The sequence below is a fragment of the Staurois parvus genome, unplaced genomic scaffold (genome assembly GCF_062004578.1).
Source record: "Staurois parvus isolate SC_StPar_1 unplaced genomic scaffold, SC_StPar_1.0 ptg002290l, whole genome shotgun sequence".
NCBI classification, from domain to species: Eukaryota; Metazoa; Chordata; class Amphibia; order Anura; family Ranidae; genus Staurois; species Staurois parvus.
In genome coordinates this window covers 95,831-110,159 of record NW_028320086.1, presented here as the reverse complement: position 1 = coordinate 110,159, position 14,329 = coordinate 95,831, and the positions used below count along the sequence as shown (strand labels likewise).

Genomic DNA, 14,329 nt, shown 5'->3' with positions numbered 1-14,329 from the left:
TCTAAGTCACAACAATAGAAGAACACAGTCTGCTGAACATAATACTACACAAACATTAGATGTTGCCATGGTTTAATTGCACATAACATGTAAACATTCACAGTGCAGGGAGGAAAAAGTGTGTGAACCTTTGGACTTAATAACTGGTTGACCCTCCTTTGGCAGCAATAACCTCAACCAAACGTTTCCTGTAGTTGCAGATCAGACCTGCACAACGATCTGGAGTCATTTTGGACCACTCCTCTTCACAAAACTGTTTCAGTGTAGCAATATTCTTGGGATGTCTGGTGTGAATCGCTCTCTTAAGGTCATGCCACAGCATTTCAATCGGGTTGAGGTCAGGACTCTGACTGGGCCACTCCAGAAGGCGTATTCTGTGCTGTTGCAGCCATTGTTTTGTTGAATTACTTGTATGCTTTGGGTCATTGTCCTGTTGCATCACCCATCCTCTGCGGAGCTTCAGTTGGCGGACAGATGGTCGTACGTTTTCCTGCAAAATGTCTTGATAAACTCTGGAATTCATTTTCCCATCAATGACAACAATCCTTCCAGGCCCTGAGGCAGCAAAGCAGCCCCAAACCATGATGCTCCCTCCGCCATGTTTCACAGTGGGGATGAGGTTTTGATGTTGGTGTGCTGTGCCTTTTTTTCTCCACACATAGTGTTGTGTGTTCTTCCCAAACAACTCAATCTTGGTTTCATCTGTCCACAGTATATTCTGCCAGTAGTGCTGTGGAACATCCAGGTGCTCTTTTGCAAACTTCAAACGTGCTGCAATATTCTTTTTGGACAGCAATGGCTTCCTCCGTGGTGTCCTCCCATGTACTCCATTCTTGTTTAATGTTTTCTTTATTGTTGATGTGTCAACAAAAATGTTAGCATGTGCCAGAGATTTCTGTCGGTCTTTAGCTGAAACTCTGGGATTCTTCTTTACCTCATGCAGCATTCTGCGCTGTGCTCTTGCAGTCATTTTTACAGGACGACCACGCCTAGGGAGAGTAGCAACAGTGCTAAACTTTCTCCATTTGTAGACAGTCTGTCTTACCGTGGACACATGAACATCAAGGCTTTTGGAGATTCTTTTGTAACCCTTTCCAGCTTCATGCAAATCAACAATTCTTGATCGTAGGTCTTCTGAGAGCTCTTTTCTGCGAGGCATGGTTCACATCAGACAGTGCTTCTTGAAACCAGTAAACCCAAAACATGTGTGTGTTTTTTAAGGGCAGGACAGCTGTCAGCAACACATCCAATATCATCACACTGATTGGAGTCAAGGTTGGCTCACTCCTGGCTCCAATTAGCTCTGGGAGAAGTCATTAAGCTAGGGCCTCACATACGTTTTCCTCCCTGCACTGTGAATGTTTACATGTTCTGTGCAATTAAACCATGGCAACATCTAATGTTTGTGTAGTATTATGTTCAGCAGACTGTGTTCTTCTATTGTTGTGACTTAGATGACGTTCAGAGCACATTTTATGCCCAATTCATGCAAAACTCCACGTAATCCCAAGGGGTTCACATACTTTTTCTTGCAACTGTATTAACCTCCTTAGTGGTTTTCCCGAGTGTAGCTCGGGGTAAAATGTCAGTACCAAGAGCGGTAACCCCGAGCAACACTCGGGCTTACCATGCGGCGTTGCTCAGGGGGTCCCTGCAGCACTTACCTTGTCCTTCGCTCCCGCGATGTGTCCCCTGCAGTGTCCCCGGCCATCTCCTCCGGCCGATGCTGGCATCTGGCTTCCGTGTTCCGGTCCCTGTGACGTCGGGACGTACGGGCGGGAAATTTGAAATTTTTTAAAAATTTCATTTTTGCTGTCATTGCTGTTTCAATGCATTTCACATACATTTTGTCCCGAGTGCTTTGTCCGGCGCCCTGCCTACATTTTTACTGTTCTTTCTGCCTGGAAACTTAGAAAAGTCCTTGGCGTCCAAAAAGCGTCCCTTTACGTCAAAAGCGGTTTTAGACCGGCTAGAGAACAGCGATAGTAAATCAGAACCACTTGCAGAATTGAGTGATAATGATTCGTGGGGGAAATTCCTCATCAGACACTGAAAACGGTTTTGCGACTTTGCTCAGCGATGTGCGAATTTGCCTCTTTATTTCAAATTTCTGTGTTTTTGGTTTGATTATATTATTGAATTAAATTTATTATTGTTATATTATTATTTTTTATGATTATTTATTATATTATAATTTATGATTTCGTGTTTCAAGTTTTATCCTACCCGGGATGTTTACTAGACTCTTGTTCTGACAGATTTCAGTGAGTTATTCCTAAAAATTACAGCCTACAATAAAAAAACGACATATTTCCACGCAAAAAAATGTACCGCTTTCAGCACAAAAAATCGGAAAGAATCATACCGCCGAGGAGGTTAATGAGACAATCATTGTGACTTGTACCAACGCCAGTGAAATCAAAGGAAGTTCATGGTGGGGTCAGTACTTAATCTTTGTAAATTCGAACACTACTCATATCGACCCCGGACATATTAAAAGATTGCCTTCTACATGTGAAAAAGTGGGTCAACATGCACAGAAAACTGTGATACATTCTCAAATAATATTCCCAACTACTGTAAAAAGCTGTATGAAACGAAAAAAGAGAGCGTGGTACAGGGGCGGACTGACCATTTGGAAACTCGGGCACTGCCCGAGGGCCCGGGGTCAGAAAGGGGCTCCATGAGATGCCCCTGGTACCTTTTTCATAGGCTTTTTTGAGTTTGGGCAAGGACACAGGGGCCCCATGATCCCCTATTGCCCGGGGGGCCCCATGAGTTGTCAGTCCGCCCCTGGCGTGGTATGATACATTGCTTGGGGGTTACGGCTCCCTAACAGGAACCTTAAATGGGTTTTGATATTGAGACACTAGAAAATAGAATGTCTGGGAGTAAGATTAATGATTCTCTAACTATGCAAGCTGAATGGATGCCTACTATGTTCCGTCTGCCTAGTATAGCTGCCGGAATAGATGACGTGATGCTCCATTTAGTAAATGCTTCCAATGATTTTTTAACAGATTTTGATACTAACATTACAAAGTTTATTAATTGGACGGTATGTACGCTGCAGACCATATACAGTTGTGTTCAAAATAATATCCGTCAGACATCACTAACCGGATCAATCCCTGTTTTTGGTGGAAATGATATTTCTACATGGCAGATAATTTCCTAGCAGGTGTAGTAGAGTCATAGAAATCCAACAGACCCAACAGTCATGACATGCATGCTGCTGATTCTGTGTCATTGAATCACTCATTGAGGGGCGTGTTCAAAATAATAGCCGTGTGGAGTTCTATTAGTGAGGTCATTCATTCTTTGAAAAACAGGTGGCAATGATTGCCCTTATTTAAGGAAGGAAGGCAGCAAATGTTGGACATGCTGGTTACAGTGCATTTCTCTCTGAAACTCTTAGGAAAATGGGTCGTTCCAGACATTGTTCAGAAGAACAGCGTACCTTGATAAAAAAGTTGATTGGAGAGGGGAAAACATATAAAGAAGTGCAGAAAATGATCGGCTGCTCAGCTAAAATGATGGCAAATGCTTTAAAATGCCAAACAAAACCTGAAAGACGCGGAAGAAAGCAAAAAACTACCATTGGAATGGATAGAAGAATAGCCAAAATGGGGCGGACTCAGCCAACAATCAGCTCCAGGAAGATGAAAGAAGGTGTGACGTTCCCTGTGAGGACTGTTACAATTAGAAGACACCTATGTGAAGCCAAGCTATCTGCAAGAAGTCCCCGCAAAGTCCCACTGTTGGGGGAAAGACGTGCTGAAGAGGTTACAATCTGCCAAAGAGCACATTGACCGGCCTAAAGAGAAATGGCGCAACATTTTGTGGACTGATGAAAGTAAGATTGTTCTTTTTGGGTCTAGTGGGCGAAGACAGTTTGTCAGACGGCCCCCAAACACTGAATTCAAGCCACAGTACACTGTGAAGACAGTGAAGCATGGTGGTGCAAGCATCATGATATGGGGATGTTTCTCATACTACGGTGTTGGGCCTATTTATCGCATACCAGGGATCATGGATCAGTTTGAATCCATCAGAATACTTGAAGAGGTCATGCTGCCTTATGCTGAAGAGGAAATGCCCTTGAAATGGGTGTTCCAACAAGACAACGACCCCAAACACACCAGTAAACGTGCAACATCTTGGTTCCAGACCAACAAGATGGACGTTATGGAGTGGCCAGCCCAATCCCCGGATCTTCATCCAATAGAAAACTTGTGGGGTGACATCAAAAATGCCGTTTCTGAGGCAAAACCAAGAAATAGAGAAGAACTGTGGAATGTGGTCCAATCATCCTGGGCTGGAATACCTGATCACAGGGGCCAGAAGTTGGGGGACTCCATGCAACACAGATGTACAGCAGTTCTCAGAAACAGTGCGACTACAACCAAATATTCATGAAGTCATTCAAAGGAAAGCAAAATCTTCAAACATTTCTCAGTTTATATAGTGAATGTTTGAGTTTGTAAAGAAGAATACAAACACGGCCATTTTTTTGAACCGTCTAATATTCACTTTTCTTCCATTTTTTTTAGAGGGACAACACAAATTTATGTATTTTTCTTCATGTTGTGATTTGGAATAGAATGTGTCGTGTTCCCAATGCATTTGTGTGGATGGAAATAAAAGCTATTAGAAGGATTTTCAGCTTTATTCACTTTTTTCAACACACTGCTATTATTTTGAACACAACTGTGTGTCTGAATCCTGAGTGCTGGAGGTGTCAGGAAGCTTGCAACGTCAGGGCACCCGCTGGGGACCAGCATTATCAAGCGGCCAATGCGTGGGTAGCGCTACATAATACCAGGATGTCTGGCAGAGTGGGCTGAATATATAACACCATATAGAACCAGTCACAGCAGTGAGAGCTGAGAATGTGGAATAGACTCCCTCAAGAGTTGGTTGTGGTCAGCTCAGTGGATTGCTGTAGGAAAGTCCTGGATTCTTTCTTGGATACACAGAATATACAGTGGGGCAAAAAAGTATTTAGTCACCACCAATGGTGCAAGTTCTCCCACTTACAAAGATGAGAGAGGCCTGTAATTGGCATCATAGGGAGACCTCAACTATGAGAGACAAAATGAGAAAACAAATCCAGACAATCACATTGGCTGATCTGGAAAGAATTTATTTGCAAATTATGGTGGAAAATAAGTATTTGGTGAATATGAAAAGTTCATGTCAATACTTTGTTATATATCCTTTGTTGGCAATGACAGAGGTCAGACGTTTCCTGTAAGTCCTCACAAGGTTGGCACACACTGTTGCTGGTATGTTGGCCCATCCTCCATGCAGATCTCCTCCTCCATGCAGATCTCCTCTAGAGCAGTGATGTTTTGGGGCTGTCGCTGGGCAACACGGACTTTCAACTCCCTCCAAAGGTTTTCTATGGGGTTGAGATCTGGAGACTGGCTAGGCCACTCCAGGACCTTGAAATGCTTCTTACGAAGCCACTCCTTCGTTGCCCGGGCGGTATGTTTGGGATCATTGTCATGTTGGAAGACCCAGCCACGTTTCATCTTCAATGCCCTTGCTGATGGAAGGAGGTTTGCACTCAAAATCTCACGATACATGGCCCCATTCATTCTGTCCTGTACATGGATCAGTCGTCCTGGTCCCTTTGTGGAGAAACAGCCCCAAAGCATGATGTTGTCACCCTCATGCTTCACAGTAGGTATGGTGTTCTTTGGATGCAACTCAGCATTCTCTCTCCTCCAAACACGACGAGTTGTGTTTCTACCAAACAGTTCTATTTTGGTTTCATCTGACCATATGACATTCTCCCAATCCTCTTCTGGATCATCCAAATGCTCTCTAGCAAACTTCAGACGGGCCCGGACATGTACTGGCTTAAGCAGGGGGACACGTCTGGCACTGCAGGATCTGAGTCCCTGGCGGCGTAGTGTGTTACTGATGGTAGCCTTTGTTACGTTGGTCCCAGCTTTCTGCAGGTCATTCACTAGGTCCCCCCGTGTGGTCCTGGGATTTTTGCTCACCGTTCTTGTGATCATTTTGACCCCACGGGGTGAGATCTTGCGTGGAGCCCCAGATCGAGGGAGATTATCAGTGGTCTTGTATGTCTTCCATTTTCTAATTATTGCTCCCACAGTTGATTTGTTCACACCAAGTTGCTTGCCTATTGCAGATTCAGTCTTCCCAGCCTGGTGCAGGTCTACAGTTTTGTTTCTGGTGTCCTTCGACAGCTCTTTGGTCTTCACCATAGTGGAGTTTGGAGTGTGACTGTTTGAGGTTGTGGACAGGTGTCTTTTATACTGATAAGTTCAAACAGGTGCCATTGATACAGGTAATGAGTGCAGGACAGAGGAGCCTCTTAAAGAAGAAGTTACAGGTCTGTGAGAGCCAGAAATCTTGCTTGTTTGTAGGTGACCAAATACTTATTTTCCACCATAATTTGCAAATAAATTCTTTCCAGATCAGCCAATGTGATTGTCTGGATTTGTTTTCTCATTTTGTCTCTCATAGTTGAGGTCTCCCTATGATGCCAATTACAGGCCTCTGTCATCTTTGTAAGTGGGAGAACTTGTACAATTGGTGGCGGACTAAATACTTTTTTGCCCCACTGTAACTGGATATAACATGTATAGGGAAAGTTGATCCAGGGAATATCCGATTGCCTCTCAGGGGGATCAGGAAGGAATTTTTTCCCAGCAGGAGCAAATTAGATCGTGCTTTGCTGGGTTTTTTTGCCTTCCTCTGGATCACCTGTGGCTGTAGGATTATAACTTTTTTTTTTTTATGGTTGAACTGGATGGACTTTTGTCTCTTTTCAGCCAGACTAACTATGTAACTATGTAATTCTTGAGATCTCATCCTCTCCAATACAACTAATTACTGTACTTTAACACGGCCATTATCCAGAGCGGTTCTGCATCTGATTGGCTGGTTTATGGCGAAAGGCTCAACTTTCAAAGATACTTCATATGATGTAGTTGAGTTTGCGTACCTCTTTTATCTTCAGCAGGAAATAATCGATGAAATCTCGGGGGGCCTCGGGTTTCAGGGTGCATTTGTGGTCCTTGATGTAATCTAGCATAAAGTTCTGCAAGTAGGAGCTTTCCTTTAGGACAAGTCTTGGTAGCAATGGCAGCTTAAAGAGGACCGGTAAGGCATTGAACAGCTGAATGGAGGAAACACAAAGAGAAAACAATGAAGGAATGACTGTGTATGTCATATGCAATACGTCTCCGCACATTTCCCACGTTTCCCACGTTTGATCCCTGTAAAGACTTTGCGGGTACAGAAAAATACCCAATGATCTGCCAGCAGGGCTGTGGATAAGGGGGTACCACCAGTCCTCCTGTACGGGGCCCAGGCCAGCACTGGGGCCCAGGCAGCTGAGTGAATTGGATGTGGGGAGGGAGAGTGATCGGCATGGTGGGGAGGCAATTACTGAAACGGATCCCCTGTATGCAGGGCTGCTGTTAGAAACCACTGGGCCCCTTACAGCCAACCTCACAGCCCCCCCCCCAAACCACTGGGCCCCTTACAGTCAACCTCACAGCCCCCCCCCCCCCCAAACCACAGGGCCCTATACAGCCAACCTAACAGGGTCTCACAAAAAATGCACACTTACTGTGCTTCAGTTATGAATGAACACAGTGAGTGATCGATAATGATCATTCACTGTGTTCATTCAAGAATGGAAGGGGCTGGTAATTTACTGGAACTGATCGCCTGTATGTTTCTCTCTGCAGCAGCTGAAAGCCAGCGAAGAGGGGGGAGAGGAGAAGAAGACGGCTTTCAGCTGCTGCAGGAAGAGCCATACAGGGGATCGGTTCTGGTAACTGCCTCATAGACCCTTTCTGCCCACATCCTATTCACACAGATGCCTGGGCCCCCCTGCAGGCCTGGGCCCCGTACAGGAGGACTGGAGGTACCTCTTTATCCATGGCTCTCTCTGCAGCAGCTGAAAGCCGGCTTCTTCCCTCTCCCTCCTGCTGGATTTCAGCTGCTGCAGAGAGAGCCATACAGGGGATCGGTTCCAGTAACTGCCTCATTCACCCTTTCTGCCCACATCCGATTCACCCAGCTCCCTGGGGCCCCCCTGCAGGCCTGGGCCCCGTATAGGAGGACTGGTGGGACTCCCTTATCCATGGCCCTGCCTGTATGGCTCTCGTTGCAGCAGCTGAAAGACAGCTTCTTCCCTCTCCCTCCCGCTGGCTTTCAGCTGCTGCAGAGAGAGCCATACAGGGGATCAGTTCCAGTAATTGCCCCACCATGATGCACCCATCACCCTCCCTGTACACCATATATATCCCCCCGCTGCCCCCACCCCTGTAATGTTTCCGGCTTCCCTCCTCTCATTCCCACAGGCAGCTGCAAGCACACAATAGGATCCTTCAGGATACAGAGTGCGGGAATGGGTCTCGTAAATATGTCACATATACCAGCCCCTTCCTTTCCTTAATGAACACAATCAGTGATTGGTACCAATCAATCACTGTGTTCATTCATAATTGAAACATAGTAAACTGTGTTTTCTTGGTGGGGGGGGGGGGGGGGGGCTTGTCAGGTTGGCTGTATGGGGCCCTGTGGTTTGGGGGGCCCTGTCCGGTTGGCTGTATAGGGCCACATGGTTTCTAATAGCATCCCTGCCTGTAATGTTGCCAGCTTCCCTCCTCTTATTCCCACAGGCAGCTGTAAGCACTCAATAGGATCCTTCAGGATACAGAGTGGGGAATGGGTCTGGTAAGTATGTCACATTTACCAGCCCTTCCTTTCCTGAATGAACACAATGAGTGATTAGTACCAATCAATCACTGTGTTCATCATAATTGAAGCATAGTAAACTGTGTTTTCTTGGGTGAGGGGGGCTTATCAGGTTGGTTGTATGGGGCCCCATGGTTTGGGGGGCCCTGTCAGGTTGGCTGTATGGGGCCCCATGGTTTCTAAAAGCAGCCCTGTATGCCAGAAATACACTCAATTCCTACTTTTCTGTTGTGAGCTGACAAATCATTGCCTTTTCTGTATTGAAATTGAAAGGAATAGTGTCAGGCTGGCCCTGTTACCATTTCCTACACTACAGAATCCTCTGCTCATTTCCACAACGCAGGAGATAGTTGTTGCAGTCCCAGATAAGAACTGGGAGGACCAATTAGACTCCTGAAGATAACATGGAGTGTGAGTTTCTCACAGTGTGCATCAGAAGCTTGTAGGACGGTACAGTTTACCCCCCCCCCCCGTAGTGCTGCCTGCTGTACAGAGGGAATAGAGGATCACTGGTCCTGTGCAGCCCCTGTACGTGTGATCTGGGGAGCAGTGGTCCGAGTGGACACGGCAACGTTGGATGACCTCGGCAGCCATCTTTAGGAGGGGCAATGCTAATAAATAGCCTTGCCCTTCTGCAATTGGTGTGCAGTTGTGAAGTGGATAGAGTAGTGACAGGATCCACGCTGGATAGGGACAGCTTATTTAGCCCTAAGGATAGGTTCCCAATGGGGAGGGGCAGACTAGGGACACCACCGCCGGCTCCACCATCATGGGTCTCCGCTACTGAGATAACAGGGTTGGGATTAGCTAGGCTTACTTTTAGAAACCACAGGGCCCCATACAGCCAACCTGACAGCCCCCCCAAAAAAACCACAGCTTACTATGCTTCAGTTATGAATGAACAAAGTGAGTGATTGGTACGAACACTCATTGTGTTCATTCAGGAAAGGAACGGGATTGGAAATATGACATATTTACTGGACCCTTCCCCCAATCTCCATCCTGAAGCTTGCAGCTGCCGGTGGGAAGGAGAAGAGGGAAGATGGCAGCACTGCGGGGGTGGAGGCATGGTCAGCAGGGGGAAACATATGGTTCACAAGGAGGATGATGAGTGTGGCGGGGGGGGGGGGCAATTACTGGAACCGATCCCCTGTATGGTTCTGTCTGCAGCAACTGAAAGCCAGCGGGAGGGAGAGGAGAAGAAGCCAGCTTTCAGCTGCTGCAGAGAGAGCCATATACAGGGGATCGGTTCTAGTTATCGCCCTCCCCCATCACGCTGTGCCGATCACCCTCCCTGCACACATCAAATTCACCCAGCTGCCTGGGCACCCTTGCTGCCCCGGGCCCCGTATAGGAGGACTGGTGGTACCCCCTTATCCACGGCCCTGGGATTAACTCTTCCGAGTGCTGTTACCCTACTACTCTGCCTAACAGTCACCCCTCTATTGAGATAGAAGAGACAACCGAAGGTAAGGAACGACTCCAATGTGCATCTAATATTCAGAGAACGGCTGTACCTGTGTGGACTGTGTTATAGAGAAGCTGATACCATTGGAACTGTTAAGTCGAGTACCTTGTCACTGTCCTCAATGTGTTACCTTCATCTACCCAAATAATATATGTGCCCCTTGACTTGGTCCCTGTGTTGGTCTTCTTCCATATTGGGTACCAAGCAGGGGCGGACTGACAACTCACGGGACCCCCGGGCAATAGCGAATCATGGGGCCCCTGTGTCCTTGCCCAAACTCAAAAAAGCCTATGATAAAGGTACCAGGGGCATCTCATGGGGCCCCCTACTGACCCGGGCCCTCGGGCAGTGCCCGAGTTTCCAAATGGTCAGTCCGCCTCTGGTACCAAGTAACTGGCCACGCACACAACCTACAGCAAGTCAGATAGAGCTTGCCTCATTTCCTGGCTGGAGGACATCAACCTTCTTCAAGCCCTTCCTCCCATCCAAAGTATCACACGTGTGTAGGCAGGTGCCGGCACTCTTCTATCCTGTAAGGTGACATGTGACATGGTAGAGCTTCCTCTGCATTATAGGGAAGCCTTCCCTGATAGGTGCCTTTCAATAAGGAATCCCATCTCATTAGTGGAGAGCTTCTATAAAGTGGATGGTTAGGGAATCCATCTGATAGGAATGGTGATCAGCGTAGGGAAAGGTCCTGGATGAAAAGGGACCGTGTTGGCCATATTATCTAGTGTCACGATCTTCCATGACCCTTCTGGTGGTGTATTCAGTGAGAGAAAGTTGATATCCTCTTCTCCAGCACCGAATGGACTATATACATGTACAAGCCAGGGGCGGACTGACCATTCGGAAACTCGGGCACTGCCCGAGGGCCCGGGGTCAGTAGGGGGCCCCATGAGATGCCCCTGGTGCCTTTTTCATAGACTTTTTTGAGTTTGGGCAAGGACACAGGGGCCCCATGATCCCCTATTGCCCGGGGGGCCCCATGAGTTCTCAGTCCGCCCCTGGTACAAGCTATGGGTATTTGAGCACAGGTATATCTTACTTCTTTATGGAACAGGACAAACCCATCACTGATGACAACCTACCGCATGCAACATGGACTCAAGATTCCTAATGTGTTGGAAGGTGTAAGACAACAGATCATGTAACTTTGAGTCTTTATAGTCAAAATGTTCTCCAAAAAGCACCGAACTTATAATATTCCCAACAGCACAAGACAGGATCAGTAGCGGGTTGAATGGTTTTCCTATAATAAGAAAACAATTGGTAACTCTTACAGCTACAATAAAGATTGCTTTTACAATTTCTTTAAAGCTGGAGTTTAATCTGCTTATATACAGTTGTGTTCAAAATACTAGCCGTCAGACATCACTAACCGGATCAATCGCTGTTTTTGGTGGAAATGATATTTCTACATGGCAAATAATTTCCTAGCAGGTGTAGTAGAGTCATAGAAATCCAACAGACCCAACAGTCATGACATGCATGCTGCTGATTCTGTGTCATTGAATCACTCATTGAAAGGGGCGTGTTCACAATAATAGCCGTGTGGAGTTCTATTAGTGAGGTCATTCATTCTTTGAAAAACAGGTGGCAATTATTGCCCTTATTTAAGGAAGGAAGGCAGCAAATGTTGGACATGCTGGTTACAGTGCATTTCTCTCTGAAATTCTGAGAAAAATGGGCCGTTCCAGACATTGTTCAGAAGTGGACAATGATACCACCTTGATTAAATAGTTGATTGGAGGGGAAAACATATAAAGAAGTGCAGAAAATGATCGGCTGCTCAGCTAAAATGATTGCAAATGCTTTAAAATGGCAACCAAAACCTGAAAGACGCAGAAGAAAGCGAAAAACTACCATTGGAATGGATAGAAGAATAGCCAAAATGGGGCGGACTCAGCCAACAATCAGCTCCAGGAAGATGAAAGAAGGTGTGACGTTCCCTGTGAGGACTGTTACAATTAGAAGACGCCGATGTGAAGCCAAGCTATCTGCAAGAAGTCCCCGCAAAGTCCCACTGTTGGGAAAAAGACGTGCTGAAGAGGTTACAATCTGCCAAAGAGCACATTGACTGGCCTAAAGAGAAATGGCCCAACATTTTGTGGGCTGATGGAAGTAAGATTGTTCTTTTTGGGTCTAGTGGGCGGAGACAGTTTGTCAGACGACCCCCAAATACTGAATTCAAGCCACAGTACACTGTGAAGACCGTGAAGCATGGTGGTGCAAGCATCATGATATGGGGATGTTTCTCATACTACGGTGTTGGGCCTATTTATCGCATACCAGGGATCATGGATCAGTTTGAATACATCAGAATACTTGAAGAGGTCATGCTGCCTTATGCTGAAGAGGAAATGCCCTTGAAATGGGTGTTCCAACAAGACAACGACCCCAAACACACCAGTAAACGTGCAACATCTTGGTTCCAGACCAACAAGATGGACGTTATGGAGTGGCCAGCCCAATCCCCGGATCTTCATCCAATAGAAAACTTGTGGGGTGACATCAAAAATGCAGTTTCTGAGGCCAAACCAAGAAATAGAGAAGAACTGTGGAATGTGGTCCAATCATCCTGGGCTGGAATACCTGATCACAGGGGCCAGAAGTTGGGTGACTCCATGCAACACAGATGTACAGCAGTTCTCAGAAACAGTGCGACTACAACCAAATATTCATGAAGTCATTCAAAGGAAAGCAAAATCTTCAAACATTTCTCAGTTTATATAGTGAATGTTTGAGTTTGTAAAGAAGAATACAAACACTGCGATTTTTTTGAACCGTCTAATATTCACTTTTCTTCAATATTTTTAGAGGAACAACACAAATTTGATGTATTTTTCTTCATGTTGTGATTTGGAATAGAATGTGTCGTGTTCCCAATGCATTTGTGTGCACTGACACCAATGATGGGGCACTATTCCTCCCACTGACACCAATGATGGGGCACTATTCCTCCCACTGACACCAATGATGGGGCACTATTCCTCCCACTGACACCAATGATGGGGCACTATTCCTCCCACTGATACCAATGATGGGGCACTATTCCTCCCACTGATACCAATGATGGGGCACTATTCCTCCCACTGATACCAATGATGGGGCACTATTCCTCCCACTGACACCAATGATGGGGCACTATTCCTCCCACTGACACCAATGATGGGGCACTATTCCTCCCACTGATACCAATGATGGGGCACTATTCCTCCCACTGACACCAATGATGGGGCACTATTCCTCCCACTGACACCAATGATGGGACACTATTCCTCCCACTGACACCAATGATGGGGCACTATTCCTCCCACTGATACCAATGATGGGGCACTATTCCTCCCACTGACACCAGTGATGGGGCACTATTCCTCCCACTGATACCAATGATGGGGCACTATTCCTCCCACTGACACCAATGATGGGACACTATTCCTCCCACTGACACCAATGATGGGGCACTATTCCTCCCACTGACACCAATGATGGAGCACTATTCCTCCCACTGACACCAATGATGGGGCACTATTCCCCCCACTGATACCAATGATGGGGCACTATTCCCCCCACTGATACCAATGTTGGGGCACTATTCCTCCCACTGATACCAATGATGGGGCACAATTCCTCTCACTAACACCAAAGATGGGGCACTATTCCTCTCACTGACACCAATGATGTGGCACTTTCCCTCCCACTGACACCAATGATGGAGCACTATTCCTTCCACTGACACCCACAATGGGGCACTATTCCTCCCACTGACACCCACAATGGGGCACTATTCCTCCCACTGACACCCACAATAGAGCCCTATTCCTTCCCCTAATACCAAAGATAGGGCACTATTCCTCCCACTGATGCCAGGACATTTTCTACTCCCATTGGCCACAGTCCGGCCCCCAAACTTCTGGAGGACAGACAAGTGGCCCTTTCTTTGGAAAGTTTGGAGACCCCTGGTTTCCACACACAGACAGTGCATGCGTAACAGAATAATTCCTCTGTCATCCTCGGTGTTTTGTCCTTAAACAGAATGCTAAATAGCGTTTTTTCTTATTTTGAACTAATTAACTTTGTTACAATGTGGATTTTTAATTCACAGATACA

General features: G+C 46.4%; 1 protein-coding gene across 1 annotated transcript in view; it reads right to left on the bottom strand.

Annotated features, from left to right (window-relative positions):
- Positions 1–14,329, bottom strand: part of LOC149431335 (cytochrome P450 2C3-like) — a 92,040-nt gene that overhangs the window by 39,055 nt on the left and 38,656 nt on the right. The window contains exons 5-6 of the mRNA XM_089665652.1: positions 11,308–11,468; positions 6,983–7,156 (exon numbers count right to left, since the gene is read on the bottom strand). Coding sequence (XP_089521778.1) covers positions 6,983–7,156; positions 11,308–11,468 — 335 coding nt within the window. The remainder of the gene's footprint in view (positions 1–6,982; positions 7,157–11,307; positions 11,469–14,329) is intronic.